General features: G+C 41.9%; 1 protein-coding gene across 2 annotated transcripts in view; it reads left to right on the forward strand.

Moving 5' to 3' along the window:
• SNAP47 (synaptosome associated protein 47) overlaps window positions 1-13,481 on the forward strand; it is a 248,036-nt gene that overhangs the window by 77,902 nt on the left and 156,653 nt on the right. For both annotated transcript variants that reach the window (XM_069210977.1, XM_069210978.1), the window contains one exon: window positions 7,816-8,361. In XM_069210977.1, coding sequence (XP_069067078.1) covers window positions 7,862-8,361 — 500 coding nt within the window. In that variant the 5' untranslated portion in view covers window positions 7,816-7,861. The remainder of the gene's footprint in view (window positions 1-7,815; window positions 8,362-13,481) is intronic.

Genomic DNA, 13,481 nt, shown 5'->3' on the forward strand with positions numbered 1-13,481 from the left:
TTTCGCCCCTTGTTCCAGAGGAACTCGCTGAGTCCTATTCTATAGAATGGGCTCTAGCACAAGGACCTGCGTTATATAGAAATCACGTAGGGTGGGATAGGGATTCTCCATACCATGTAATTCCCATTAAAGGTGAACCTCAGCCACAACCGCAGTATACCATTAAAACATGAAGCAAGGGCACCGGCGAGAGAAATACTTATGCAATTAGAATACCAGGGTGTGATTGAACCCTGTGTCTCACCGATGAATAATCCTTTATTCCCTGTAGCTAAGCCAGACCATTCATACGGAATAGTTTTAGACTACAGACATTTAAACAGACATACGCGTACATATGCTATACAAAACTCACATAGCACTGCACTAATGAGCAACATTGTGCGGAAAAATATAAAACAACTTTAGATATCTTGAATGGGTTCTTCTGCCAGAATATAGCGCCTGAAAGCAGGGACTTAACAAGCTTTAGCGCATTAGGCTCCCAGAAAAAAATTGGTTGTTTGCCCCAGGGTTATAAGAACAGCCCAGGACTGTTTATGGCTCGTGTGACTGCTATTTTACACGAGATAGACCCTGAAGCATTGTCATATGTGGACGATATATATCTCACAGATGACGAGTTACTACAACATTTAAGACGGGTAGCCCGCATTGTTGTAGGGTTTGCCGAACTCAGCTACAAATTTAACTTAAAAAAATCAAAAATTGCCTTCCTCAGCGTCCTGTTCCTGGGATATGAGCTGTCGAATGAAGCGAAGAGCCTAGCGCTACAATTTTTAGAAAAATGTGCACAATTGCAACCACCAAATATGATTAAAAAACTACAATCATTGTTGGGCTTTTTAAATTTTGGCAGAACATACATTCCTGATTATGCTACACGCGTAAAACCTTTATATGAGTTAATACGTCCTGATTTTTCAAGCAAATTCTGGACAATTGAGCATACACATATTCTTCGAGAGTTACAGGCAAATATGCTAGCAGCAAGACATTTACATACACGTGACAATTAGACACATTTGGTCATCAGGGTCGTAGCTGGGGCCATTGGTTTTACTTATGTCACATTTAATGAAGGTGAGACAGTCCCGATTGCGTACAAATCACACCTGTATTCCGCTTTGCACCCAGAGAGAAAATTCTCACTGCTGTGCAGATGGCTGTTATTAAATAAAGACCACTTGCCCATGGAAAACGCTTGTTGTCGTTTCTCCTATTCCGGCCCTAGAGGCTGTTACAAAGGCTAGGTGCCCGAATGCGAAAGCACTTCATCCACGATGGATACAATGGGCTACGTCTTTAACAGGCAATGATGTAGCCTACATTTTCGACCCAAAGTTACAAACTCAAGAATTTCGACAATATGAAGTAGAATATCCAGTTCCCGCTGACACCTTGCCTATTGATCAATATCATGTAGTAATGTACTCCGATGGCTCTGCGCAGCCAGTGATTGGAACTAAACATCAATATAATGCTGCATGTGCGGTCGTGAGCGGCTATGTGGAGGGGGAGAAATTCAGTCCCCAACATACCTATACACAGACCTTAGGGGATTGTACAGCACAATTGGCTGAGCTAAAAGCTCTACTAATGGGACTAGAACATACAGATCCGACACAGTTCACACTGATTGTTTGTGATTGATATTATTGCGTCCAGTCTTTCAATGAATACCTACATTACTGGCGCTTGAATGGGTTCAGAGATTCAAAAGGCAACACCATAAAACACAGACTCCTGTGGGGGAAGGTAGCAGACCTGAAAGAGACGCTACCCAAAGTCCATGTTGTGCATACACTTGGACACCAGCACGTTGGGATACACGTTGCTGGAAATACTTTGGCTGATGAAGCCGCAAAGTCGGCATTGGCAGTCGCCACTGTAGCTGCAGTGACTCGTTCGAGTTCCAAACAAGACACAGACATTATGGCTGCCATAAAAGCTACGGTTGATGGTACGCCTTATCCTAAAGGATTTCCTAATAAATACCAATACTTGATGGGAAGTATGCTGAACGCTGAAGTTACAATTCCAGGTGTAGGCGTACGCAACATCCCCAATAAAGATGTAAGACCACAATTGATTAAAGCAGCGCATGAGGGGGTGGCATCTGCACATGCTGGCATGGCTGCTACAATTTCACTCTTGCAGGCCCATTATTGGTGGCCTGGTCTCTATAAAGAGACCAAGCATTATATCCTTTGTTGTGACATCTGTCAACAAATTAAAGTTTCCACAGCTAAGCGCCCGCCGCAGACACCCCTCTTAATCTCAAATAGACCATTACAATGTGTGTACTTGGATCATTGTGATCCACTAACACTGGATAGTGCATATAAATATATACTAGTCGCTGTTGATTCTTGCTCCAGATTTGTGTGGGTGTGGCCACAACACTCGGCTGACGCTCGGACTGTTATTAAAGATTTGCGAGTCTTTGTGGGTACATATGCAGTTGCGGCATTCCATTCGGACCAGGGCCCTGCTTTTGCCTCAAGGGCATTCAGGGACACCATGGCTTCGTTGGGGGTCCAGCTCCAGTACTCGTCTCCATTTCATCCAGAGGGAAATTCTGTTGTGGAGTGATTAAACCGCGGTTTAAAGCAATCCTTAACAGCAAGAGTCTTAGGTACGGGTCGTAGTTGGCTAACCCACCTGTATGGAGTTCAGAGAGCACTAAATAACCTGCCTAGAAGGTCCCTGGGGGGTTGTACTTCATATGAGTGCCTATTCGGAACACAAATGTTTGTTCCGGATCTTGATGGTCCTGGTGTGGAGGCGGCGGAAACACCTTTTGACATAAATGATTGTGTCACTGTCTTACAGGAAGCACAGCAGTTCCGTGAAGATAACTCTTCTAAAAGTGCTGCCTCCACAGGAATTAAGGATGTGCCTGTAACATCTACCGGCTGGATTCCCAGGGTTGGGGATCTTGTGCGTGAAAAGGACGCAGTGAAAAAAGAATTTGGCCCCTCTTATCGAGCACCAGTCCCTGTGTTGGGGATACACAGAACTAGAACTGTTATTCTACCACCGTTGCCAGGTGCCAAAGAAAATCGCTTTGTTTCTATTGACAATGTCAAATTACGACATGTGGCCGATTCTACACAGCCGACCAAGAGGAACGTCCAGTAGTTCCCGAATCGCTCTCACTACTGGAGAAGAAGTTCCGCTTCAAGTTATCTATACTAACACTGATGCCTCTCCGAGCTTGGGGAGGGTGGATGATGATGATCTCGCATTGGTTCCACTAACAACGAGCAACTTAGAAACATTTGATCAAGTCACTATGACTACAAACGTAACAGATGGTGCTGTCTACAGTGTCCCATGGCGGGAAACACCAACTCCTCCATTGACTACAGCAACACCTTTTCCACTAACTGCCTCTGGTTACTTTGCCGACAACAACGATGGTCTATCGGACTCGTTTGCCTCTTCAACTGCTGACCTCTCAGGTCCACGTAAGCTGATACATTGGCTTAAAGATACGTATTTTTATTTTTCCATGGAATAATCTGTGGCTTTTATTGCCTGTCGTAGCATTTTTTCTTTGGATTGGGTTTGTCATTACCTTTTTTCTGTTAATACGTGGTCATTTCCTTCCCGAGAGATCAGCGGTTGAACAGGTGGAGGAGGTATTGAAACCACATTTTTCATCACATAAGGTTTGAAGAGACTTGTCCTTTGTGAACATTTCTGCAGTGTCAATTCCATATGGGATTGTGTGGGATAAAGTAATGTTTGATATATACGGCCCCACTGAAATAATTTAAATACTGTATGTGTTAAAGTAATCCATGAATGATATAGTTATACAAGGCATTGTATCTGATGATTGGGATGTGAAAACAGTTGATTCAATGATGACAGAATTGCAGTATTTTACTGTCTATGAAAATGCAGATGTTTACCAGATTAAAGAAAATTATGGTGACATGTTTTGCTATAATTATTATGGGCACCACTTCATACATAAAGCGAGCGGTCCAAAAACGTTATTTGATTATACACAATGGGAACATTACCCAACTCCCCCGCAAGGGAGTTCAAAAACTTATTTTGAAAAATGTGCGTATTTTTCTGGGCATCATAAAAAAAATGCTGAGTCATATTATTTTAAGGTAACTCCGACTAGGGATAAACAGATGTTATTGACCATACGAAATGTATATATTCGGACTCTTTTTTTCCCGGTTATCAATTGAGGGTTATGAATATTGGTAAAAAAATGTTGATTTGAAAAGTGTTTGGGGAACAAAATATGGGCAGACCAAGGGTAGAGAAACATAGTTTAGAGCATGTCTCATCTCCGTTCAAATGATCTTTTTAGAAGAAACAGTACAACAGACAAGTTGTTTGGGCTTAGCAACGATTAGAGAGTTAACCATGCCCAGTATATCTGCCCCTGCAAAATTTAATAACTGGCAAAAATACACAAATGCAACATTCAGTGAGCTTAATGAGTGGGTCCAGAATGGTACGTTTAATGCTTCACTGACATGTCTAGGCGGGTGGTTATTGTGGCCAATAGATACCAACGGGTGTCATCAACGTTTTGTCACCTCCTCGGGGGGTTTCCGAACGAGTAGGTCAGACCCTCGCTATATATCACCAGAACGTGCTGAAGTAATTACAACATATAGTGTAGGAAAATTGTGCCAACAGTGGCTAAAATCATCCTCACTAGATGCGGTTAAGACACATCTCAGTCTCCTGTCTAACGACACTGGCTTACAAGATTTTTTGTCGGGCCCAAAGATACCACATAGGAAGCGTTTCTTGTATGAGGTATACAATGAAATATGGAAACTGTCACAACAAGAGGCTGCAGCCCGGTTAAGGCAGATAGATCAGGAAAATCGGAAAAAGGCATTAGCTGTTGTGGATAATGGGATTCACACCTTGTCCGACCGGATATATACAATTAACAACATTGTTTCTTCTGCTATAGACATTATACGATCTGATATGTCTTCTCTATATCAAGGACAGAGTCAGACCAGGTCCATTATGCAGTTGGGTTAGACACTTCAGACATTGAAGGTGGGTCGCGTTCCGTGGCAGCACATCAGTGGCAGGGAAATATTTTTTTCCTTTAATTTAACGCGACAACAACAACTAATGGCTAAAAAGGAGGCGACTTATTATCAGCGCAGCTGTGTCGTGAACGTATGATGCAGCACTTTGGAGCAACACTCCTGGAACATTTGGAGTGCGACTGGTCTCTGTCATTCAGACCAGTTTTGGATTGTGTGCAGCCCGTGTTTCGGTGCCGTTGGTGCTCTTTTGAACATGCACTGGAAGTTTGTCTCTCAAAGTAACGCCCCACAGTGATTGATGCTGATCTGTTGATGTTCTCATTGAGGGTTCATTACCAGACATGCGCGCTGCGGCTCTGTTTGCTCAGAGAAGCTAATTACGAGCTACCCTTCCTGGAGGAAGTTACCATTGACTCGTTCATAGACACTGCACGGGATGCTGCCTTGGTTGACACTGGGGCTATGGAACACACCTGCTCCTTGGTACTTTTTGGCGTGGATTTACCGGTTTTGTCATCTGCCGAGGTGGAGAATCTCCTGCTTTCCATGACTGATGCTTGATTTGGAACTGTCCTAAATTTACATTTTCTTTGAATTCGGCTTTTGGCCGCATGCTAATTTTTTAAATTTCCAAATAGTATGCTTGTGTGTCCTCTTGACTTGTTAAAATTAAGTAGGGATTTAAATATATTTTAGCTTAGGGCATTTTAGCTCTGGCTTAAACCACTTTCTACCGACAAGGGAAGGGTGTAGTGTAGCCATTTGTAATATAGCTTCATGCACGTTAGTTTAACATACTAGGCTGCTGTGCACTTTGCCTTAGATACATTTTATTCAGCTTCACACTGTTATTTTACAATAACCAGTTTTTACGGTCTTGTTTTAATTTCTTCTATCACACTGCTTAGCTTAGTTCAACACTGTGTTCTCAAATAATGCATTCTTGATCGCCCTGTGCTTCAGTCAAGGCTACAGTCTGGTACATTGTTGGTAAACGTGGTAGAAGTTTAGTCTCCAGTATTCGTAGAAAATACACATCCTTACGTAGGGACATTTTCTTAGAACATCTGCGTGTTATTTATAAAAACACTTCCTAGTCCTAGTACACGTCAAGATGGAGATTCCTACCAGGAACCTACAACTAGATACTGACTGCCCCGTTGCATATGCTGATGCAGATTACAGGCCTTTGCTCAGGTATGAGGGTTGATGCCCTGCCGGGGGAACCTGGAAGGCAGGCTTAGAGCTTCACAGACTGTGCTCAAAATATAACTCAGAGAGAACATAATCTAGCGGCACTATGATAGCTTTATTCTTGTGCTTTACTCTCATCGTTACTATTTTAATCCTAGTATGTTGTGTAGTTCTGGTTGTTGCAGCTCACGCTTTGCTATCTAAAATGCAGTTGTTTTATTAAACCAACCTTTAAAACTTAAACTGCATCTGTCCTTTATATATGAGACCGCACTGTGTATGAGAGAACCGATTGTGACCTGAGTGACCAAGACTTCCCTGGGAAGTGCTAAGATGTCATGCGCTCGGCTGCCCAATTGTCTCCTCCACTTGGGAGAGATGAGACACTGCTAGCTAGCCGGAGCAAAACCTGGATTTAGAGTGACAAGAGTCTTTCACCATGGGTCAGACTTAGGGCCTGATTCTAACTTTGGAGGACGGTGTTAAACCGTCCCAAAAGTGGCGGATATACCACCTACCGTATTACGAGTTCCATAGGATATAATGGACTCGTAATACGGTAGGTGGTATATCCGCCACTTTTGGGACGGTTTAACACCGTCCTCCAAAGTTAGAATCAGGCCCTTAGTCCCCAACACTGCGAACGATCTTGCCACTCAAAATCCATTAGTCTCATTAGGATAATGAGAGCCTACGTGACAACAGAAAGCTAAAAACCCTGGCCTAAGCATTTTCTATTATTTTAACCGTAAAACAATACACAAAAATACAGAAAGAAGCATTACTCAAACAAATAAACAAATGTTGGACTAATTCATTTAATTCACAAATATAATACAATCTGAATTTTAACTGTTAATAGAAGATGGAGCTTTTCTAAATTCAATGGAGACCATCCATCATCCCTCCTATATTCTGTTTGATGCTTGCACGGGTCCTTCAAATCAACCTGACAATACTAACTTAAATTTTGGCCTTCGATTTCAGCTTCTTTCACATTTACAAAACATTTTAACATTTTAATTTGCTTCTTTATTTGCATACATTTATTATATTCATATGTAAACATTATTTACTCTTTTAAGTATTTGCCATTTGTAGGCTTTGCAGACCCACAGCGGTCCCTGGACCACAGGTTAAGAACTACTGATATAGAGCCTGTTGTCCACATTAACTGGTTTAGTCACTACGTTACAGGACTATGCACCTTAGAAACGACAGAGAGACTCGAGAGAGCAATGATATGAATAATTTGTGTGCTTCATATTTGTATGTACATTTAATTTTATTTCATTTATGGGCCTGACCATTCAGGATTGATGTTGTAGTGATATATTTTTTGTTTTGTGATTTGTTTCAATGAAAACAAATTGCAGTTTGTCAGCTCATCCTAAGTTGCTGTCTCTCAAGAAGACATCCCTGTTTTACCAGTAAGATGTGTAACAACAGAGTATTATTTGTATATAGAAATGATTAGCAAAACAAAAGCAAAGAAAAAACCTGAGTGCAAGTTCCAGTCAATACATTAATAATCCTCATAATATACCATTTTCCTTTTTTTCTGTTAAAGGCTGTCACCTTTTCGTTATTTGAAAATCAACTAGGACGCTGTGCTGATGAATAGAGAGATCAACATCCACTCATGGTCTTGCTCCTATTTCTTAAATAGTGAGAAGCAATGGGTCCCTGGCAGACTATCCTTGACACCAAGGTGCCTGAAGTTTACTGCTGACAAGACTGGCGAGATTCTGGTGAGTTTCCATCTAGCCAGCATCAGCGAGATCAAGAAGGAGTCTTCCACCTTCATTTTTAGCTCCATTACCATCCTAGAAAAAGGACTAGCCAAGCACTGGTTCAGCTCTCTCCACCCTAACAGGAATGTGGTCTTCAATGTCATTGAGCACTTTTGGAGGGAGGAGCTGCTGTCCTCTCAGAGGGCATGTCCCTCTGGAGCCTCCCCACAGAGCACCAAGGGGAAACAGATGATTGATTTGGTATCGGACTCTGAGAAAAGATTGGAGGACACAGCAAGGGCTCTCCATCATCAGGGAGAACAATTTGACAACATTATAAAGGGCCTGGACAAGATTGAATCACAGATGGATGTAGCAGACAGGTACAGTAAGCCTTTTAATAATTAATGACATATATTATCTTTTCGTTGTTTGAATATCTGATTTTGTTTTTTAACTATGTTTATGTTCACTAAATGATGTGTCAAGGAAGTGTTTTTTTATTTAATTTGCATCTTTTCTTTTTTATTTTACATAGTTTCTGTAGCTTGATCCACTTCCCTGTGGTTGAGTGCTGCTTACACAGAAAAATAAATGTACCCAGAAACTAATTACAAAATGGGAGGAAAAATGTGAAAAGTAGTTTGAAGTTGGGGCATTCATGATATGAAATGTGGTTTTACAAAAGGGTATGCACAAAAGCAAATGTGACATTCAAATTCCAGTGTGAGGTCAGAGCAAAGAATTCCAGGATACATCTTGACACAACAAGATACCTTGAGATGTAAAACAGGCAGAAGCTGCAAGAGGTGAGGGCAGGAGAATCACAGATGAAATATTCTGACAGGGTTTGCCATGCAAGTACTATACATGGGCCAAGTGTATTACATTTTTGATCACAAAAAGCACTCACAATTTGAGATCATTCTTTGCAAACGGAAACTTATTTTGTGAGGCAATCCATGTATTTATAGGTTGCTGCTCAAACTAAGGAATCAGAGTGGGTCACAGTCTGAACAGCCTAATTAATATTCATTAGGTAGATCTCAAATTGTGATTCACTGTAAATGGTGAAAATGGGCAGAGATGACGAGCTACAAAAGGTAATTACCATTGCCTACTCCCCCTGAAACGTTTATCCTAATTCACTAAGGTGAATGAGTCCAGTGGGGACATCTTCCCTTTTGCAGATCGGTTACAACCCTGTCTTCCTATTTAGTAACTTTTCATTAAATTACAATCAGAATTCTGGTTGTAGGCGATTGATACATATGATATTCAATCACTGTTTGGAAGGAATGCCCACAACACGCCACTTCAAAATAGTGATTTGTAAACTATTTCTATATCTATGTTTTGAAGGATGTAATGTTTTGCTAGCTCTTATTAGACCTAGCAGCTTTTTGGAGTGTCTCCCCTGTATTCTTGACTTCTGACCTCCTGTTTGTATGGTGTACTGGACTCTGTTTTTGCTGGTTTATTGTCTCCGTGCACTTTACCACGGCTAATCAGTGCTAAAATGCAAGTGCTCCCTAAATAAATTGTACTGTTGATTGGTTTATCCATGATTGGTATATTTGATTTACTGGTACGTCCCTAGTGAAGTATACTAGAGGTGCCAAGGGCCTGTAAATCAAACTAGTGGGCCTGCAGCACTGATTGTGCCACCGACACGAGTAGTCATGTAAACATGGCTCAAACCTGCCACTGCAGTGTCTTTGAGTACAATTTTAAATTTCCAATTCGACTTGGCAAGTGTACCCACTTGCCAGGCCTAAACCTTCATTTTTACCACATGTAAGGGTAAAGGTGGGACATGTGTTGATGTGTGTTACATGTGCTAACAGTTAAATACTGCTACATTCAGTCTTCACTGTTGCAAGGCCTCTCTATGTGATAGGTTAACATGGGGGCTGCCTTTAAATAACTTTAAAGTGCAGATTCCCTTTGAGAGCAGATAGAAATGTGGAGTTTGGGGTCTCTGAACTCACAATTTGAAATTACATATTTTAGTGAAGTTGTTTTTTAGACTGTTAGTTTGAAAATGACACTTTTAGAGAGTAGGCATTTTCTTTCTTAAACCGTCCCTTGACTCTGTCTGTTTGTGGATTCCCTGTCTGGTTCACTTTGACAAATGGGCTGTTTACACCTCTCCTCTAGACCGTTACACAAAGGTAACTGGAATGTAGCCTGCATATCCTGATGAGCCATCTGAGCTAGCGTGGAGGGAGGAGTGGTCACTTGCACCTGAAAGGACTGTGCCTGCCCTCACACAATGCAGTCTCCAATCCCCTGGTTTGTGTCTGGGGCCTGGCCTGGACAAGGAAGGATCTTGCAGACAACTGAGACTTTCCTTTGAAGTTTACCAACTTCAAAGGCAGAATGGAGTATAAGTATTGGACCCAAACCCCCAGAATTTTAGATTCTTTCTGGAATCAAGAGTAACCTCTGCCAAGGAGAAGAGCGGAAGAGCTGGAGGAGGAGTACTGTCCCTTTGCTGTGTTGCTTTGCTGGATTAGCCTGCACTTTCTGCTTCTACCTGAAAAGAGAGCAAGGGTGAATTTGCTGTGTATCCTGCTTGAGAAAGTTCTCCAAGGGCTTGCCTTCTGTTGGAAGTCTCAGGGATATCAAAGACTTCAGTTTCAGCTTCCTGCAGCACTGGGAACTGTGTGTTTTGTGCTGTTAAAGGAGAAAAGACACTGCAACGCCGTCAACAACACCGCTGGCCTGCACCATGAAGCCGCACGGATCTGCACTGCCCCCCTTCGCACCACGACCCTGGTCTCACCGACGCCATCATCGGACGACTTCACTGAGCCGCTGCTTGCATAGGAACCTTTCTGCCCTGCATTACGGCATCGCCTTGCTCACACCGCAGCCTGGGACGGCGATGCTCTTGCTGACACCGGCGCCGCTGCCTGCACAGTGGCCTGTGAACACCGCTTCTGAGGAACACAAAGCACCGTCCCGCACCGCATCCCCAGTATACTGACGCCAACACCATCCACTCAAGTGTCGTCAACAGACATCCCTCTACGCACCGTGACCGGTGGACACAGCACAACCCCATCCTGCACCACACTGCCGACTTGAGCCTACCAACGGCAGCGCTTCAGCAACGACAGTGCCGCTGCCTGCACCGTGACCTGGTAACACAGCACATTGCACTGCCCCACTTCACACCGCAGCCCGTTCTCACTGCAGCTGGACACCGCCACAAAGCTGCTGCCTGCACCGTGACCTGCGGGCACTGCACGTCACAACGTCCCACTTCGCACCGCAACCCCAATGCCATCCTCACCAGCTCTCCTGACTTCAAGGTCCCGATGACCCCAGCACCGACTCCGGAACGGACACTGTGATGCAGCTCTCCAGAGCTCACAGCGAAGATCACGACACCCTGCAAATCCAAAGGTACTGTTTGCAGGTCTTCACAACACTGTAGCTGGCTCGCAACGCCGTGGCCGGCCTGAACTGTTGGTTTTGTTGATCACAGCGCCATATTAGCCCCAGGTGGAGCTATTGACTTCAAGAAACTGTATTTTTAAGTTAAACCTTACAAAATTCATATCTTTAGCACTGTACGTTGGATATTTCTCATTTTTATCTTGTTTACACAGATAAATATTGGCTATTAAACTGGTGTGGTGTCCTTTTGCAGTGTTTTCACTGTATTACTGTGTGTTGTGTGCAAATGCTTTACACATTACTTCTGAGGTAAGCCTGACTGCTCCTGCCAAGCTACCAAGGGGGTACACAGGGGTTATCTGATCAGGATTCTCCCTTATCCTGACTAAAGTGAGGGTCCCTACTTGGACAGGGTGCCAACCGTCTGTCAACTAGAGACCCCATTTCTAACAGCTCCTAAAATGGGTTTAGCACATAGGCAAAAACTGTTGAGCTGTTTTGATCCCCAAACCTAGCAATTCGCTTGATTTGTGACTGCTGAAGTGTTTTGTACATTTAGGCCCTTAGTTTATTTTGAATAATTCAAAGGTAACAGCATTATGTGTAAGCCAAGGAAAAGATGTGGCAAGGGAGAAGTGGGAAACTTAAGTTACGAAGGAGGGTGAGCCTAGAAGTAGGGTTTGATTGTGCAGGTAGTTTTCCATTGTGTGTGATAAGCTATCTGAAATAAGAAGTTATATGATTAAGTTTTTGAAAATCATGCAAGCGCATTCCTTATGGAGAAGCTTAGACAGTTTGAGAGTTTGAGCGTAGCTTTGGTGAAAGCGTGCACCAAGTTCATCAGTTTCTAAAATGTTAGTACTTATAGGCATAAGGTTTGCCTGGGTTATCCAGAGTGGGTGCCCATGGATTTCCCAAGCTTTTTTGCTATATAGGTGTATTATATTTTATGTATTACAATGTAGATTAAAGTAACATCTAGCTTCCAAAAAAGAGCTTTAAGAGATCAGTAAGTAATGTGGCAAACTTATGTTTAATTTTACAGTTGGAAGTCTATTGTCCAATTATAATGATGCATCAATGATAATTGTGTTGAGATTCTAATTTGTAACTACCTTACCATGGGATGTTGAAGACTGAGCAGTTGCCATGTTGTTGGACAATACTGAACATGTCCTATCTTTTTTTGATTTACTAGTGTCACCCTAAACTTAAAATGTTAGAAGGGTTGAGATGCAGGAGCCATGTGGTCTCAAAAAATCAATAGATTTGAACCCAGCAAAATAAACACCACCACAAAATGCTATTTTCTGTAAAGGAAAAATACAAAAAAGAAACATTTGCATCGGAAACTTCTTTCACACAACAATGAATTGTGCATCCATCTTCAGCAGCTTTAAAATCGATGTTAGTGTGAGCAACTTGAGGCCTAGTAATGTTAACTTGAGACTAGTTATTTTAATTCTAGCCTAATGATGTTAGCCAAAACATATCAAAATAAACATGATTTTCGAATTACTCAAAGGACTCTAAAACTTGCTAAAAAAATATTTACTTTTGGGATCGTGGGGAGAAAATATTCTTTTAAATAGTAAATCAAATATATAAAGCTTACATGATCACAAAAGAATATAGGGATACATTCTTTTCATATAATGTTTGTAAAATCAATACAAGCATACAATATCCTCAGTTAAATAGACATATGCATTCTTCATAATAATAAGAACCCAACACATTTTAAATATAGATTCACATCAACTGGTATTAGATCAAGATCACTATATAGAGATAGTTCAATAGAAGTCCCAATAGATTGATTTCTCAATATTGTGGCTGCCAATCCTAGAACTAAAGTAGCCAACACATGTTTTGTGGAATCCCAGCTTCTTCAGGCCTAAAAAAAAGGTTCATAAGCAAACATAAATAAAGCTCTACTCTATTTCTTATTTTATAACAAGTGTGAGTATCTACAACATCTTCTCTTAGGAAATACATGTGCTAAGTTGTCCAGTTCCAATTAGGTATCACTGTCTTTTAATAAAAAAAGAGTATTTATAATGCGCTCCTGCATAAGCCTCCAAGTTCAAACATC

This window comes from Pleurodeles waltl, chromosome 10, assembly GCF_031143425.1.
Source record: "Pleurodeles waltl isolate 20211129_DDA chromosome 10, aPleWal1.hap1.20221129, whole genome shotgun sequence".
Taxonomy (NCBI): domain Eukaryota; kingdom Metazoa; phylum Chordata; class Amphibia; order Caudata; family Salamandridae; genus Pleurodeles; species Pleurodeles waltl.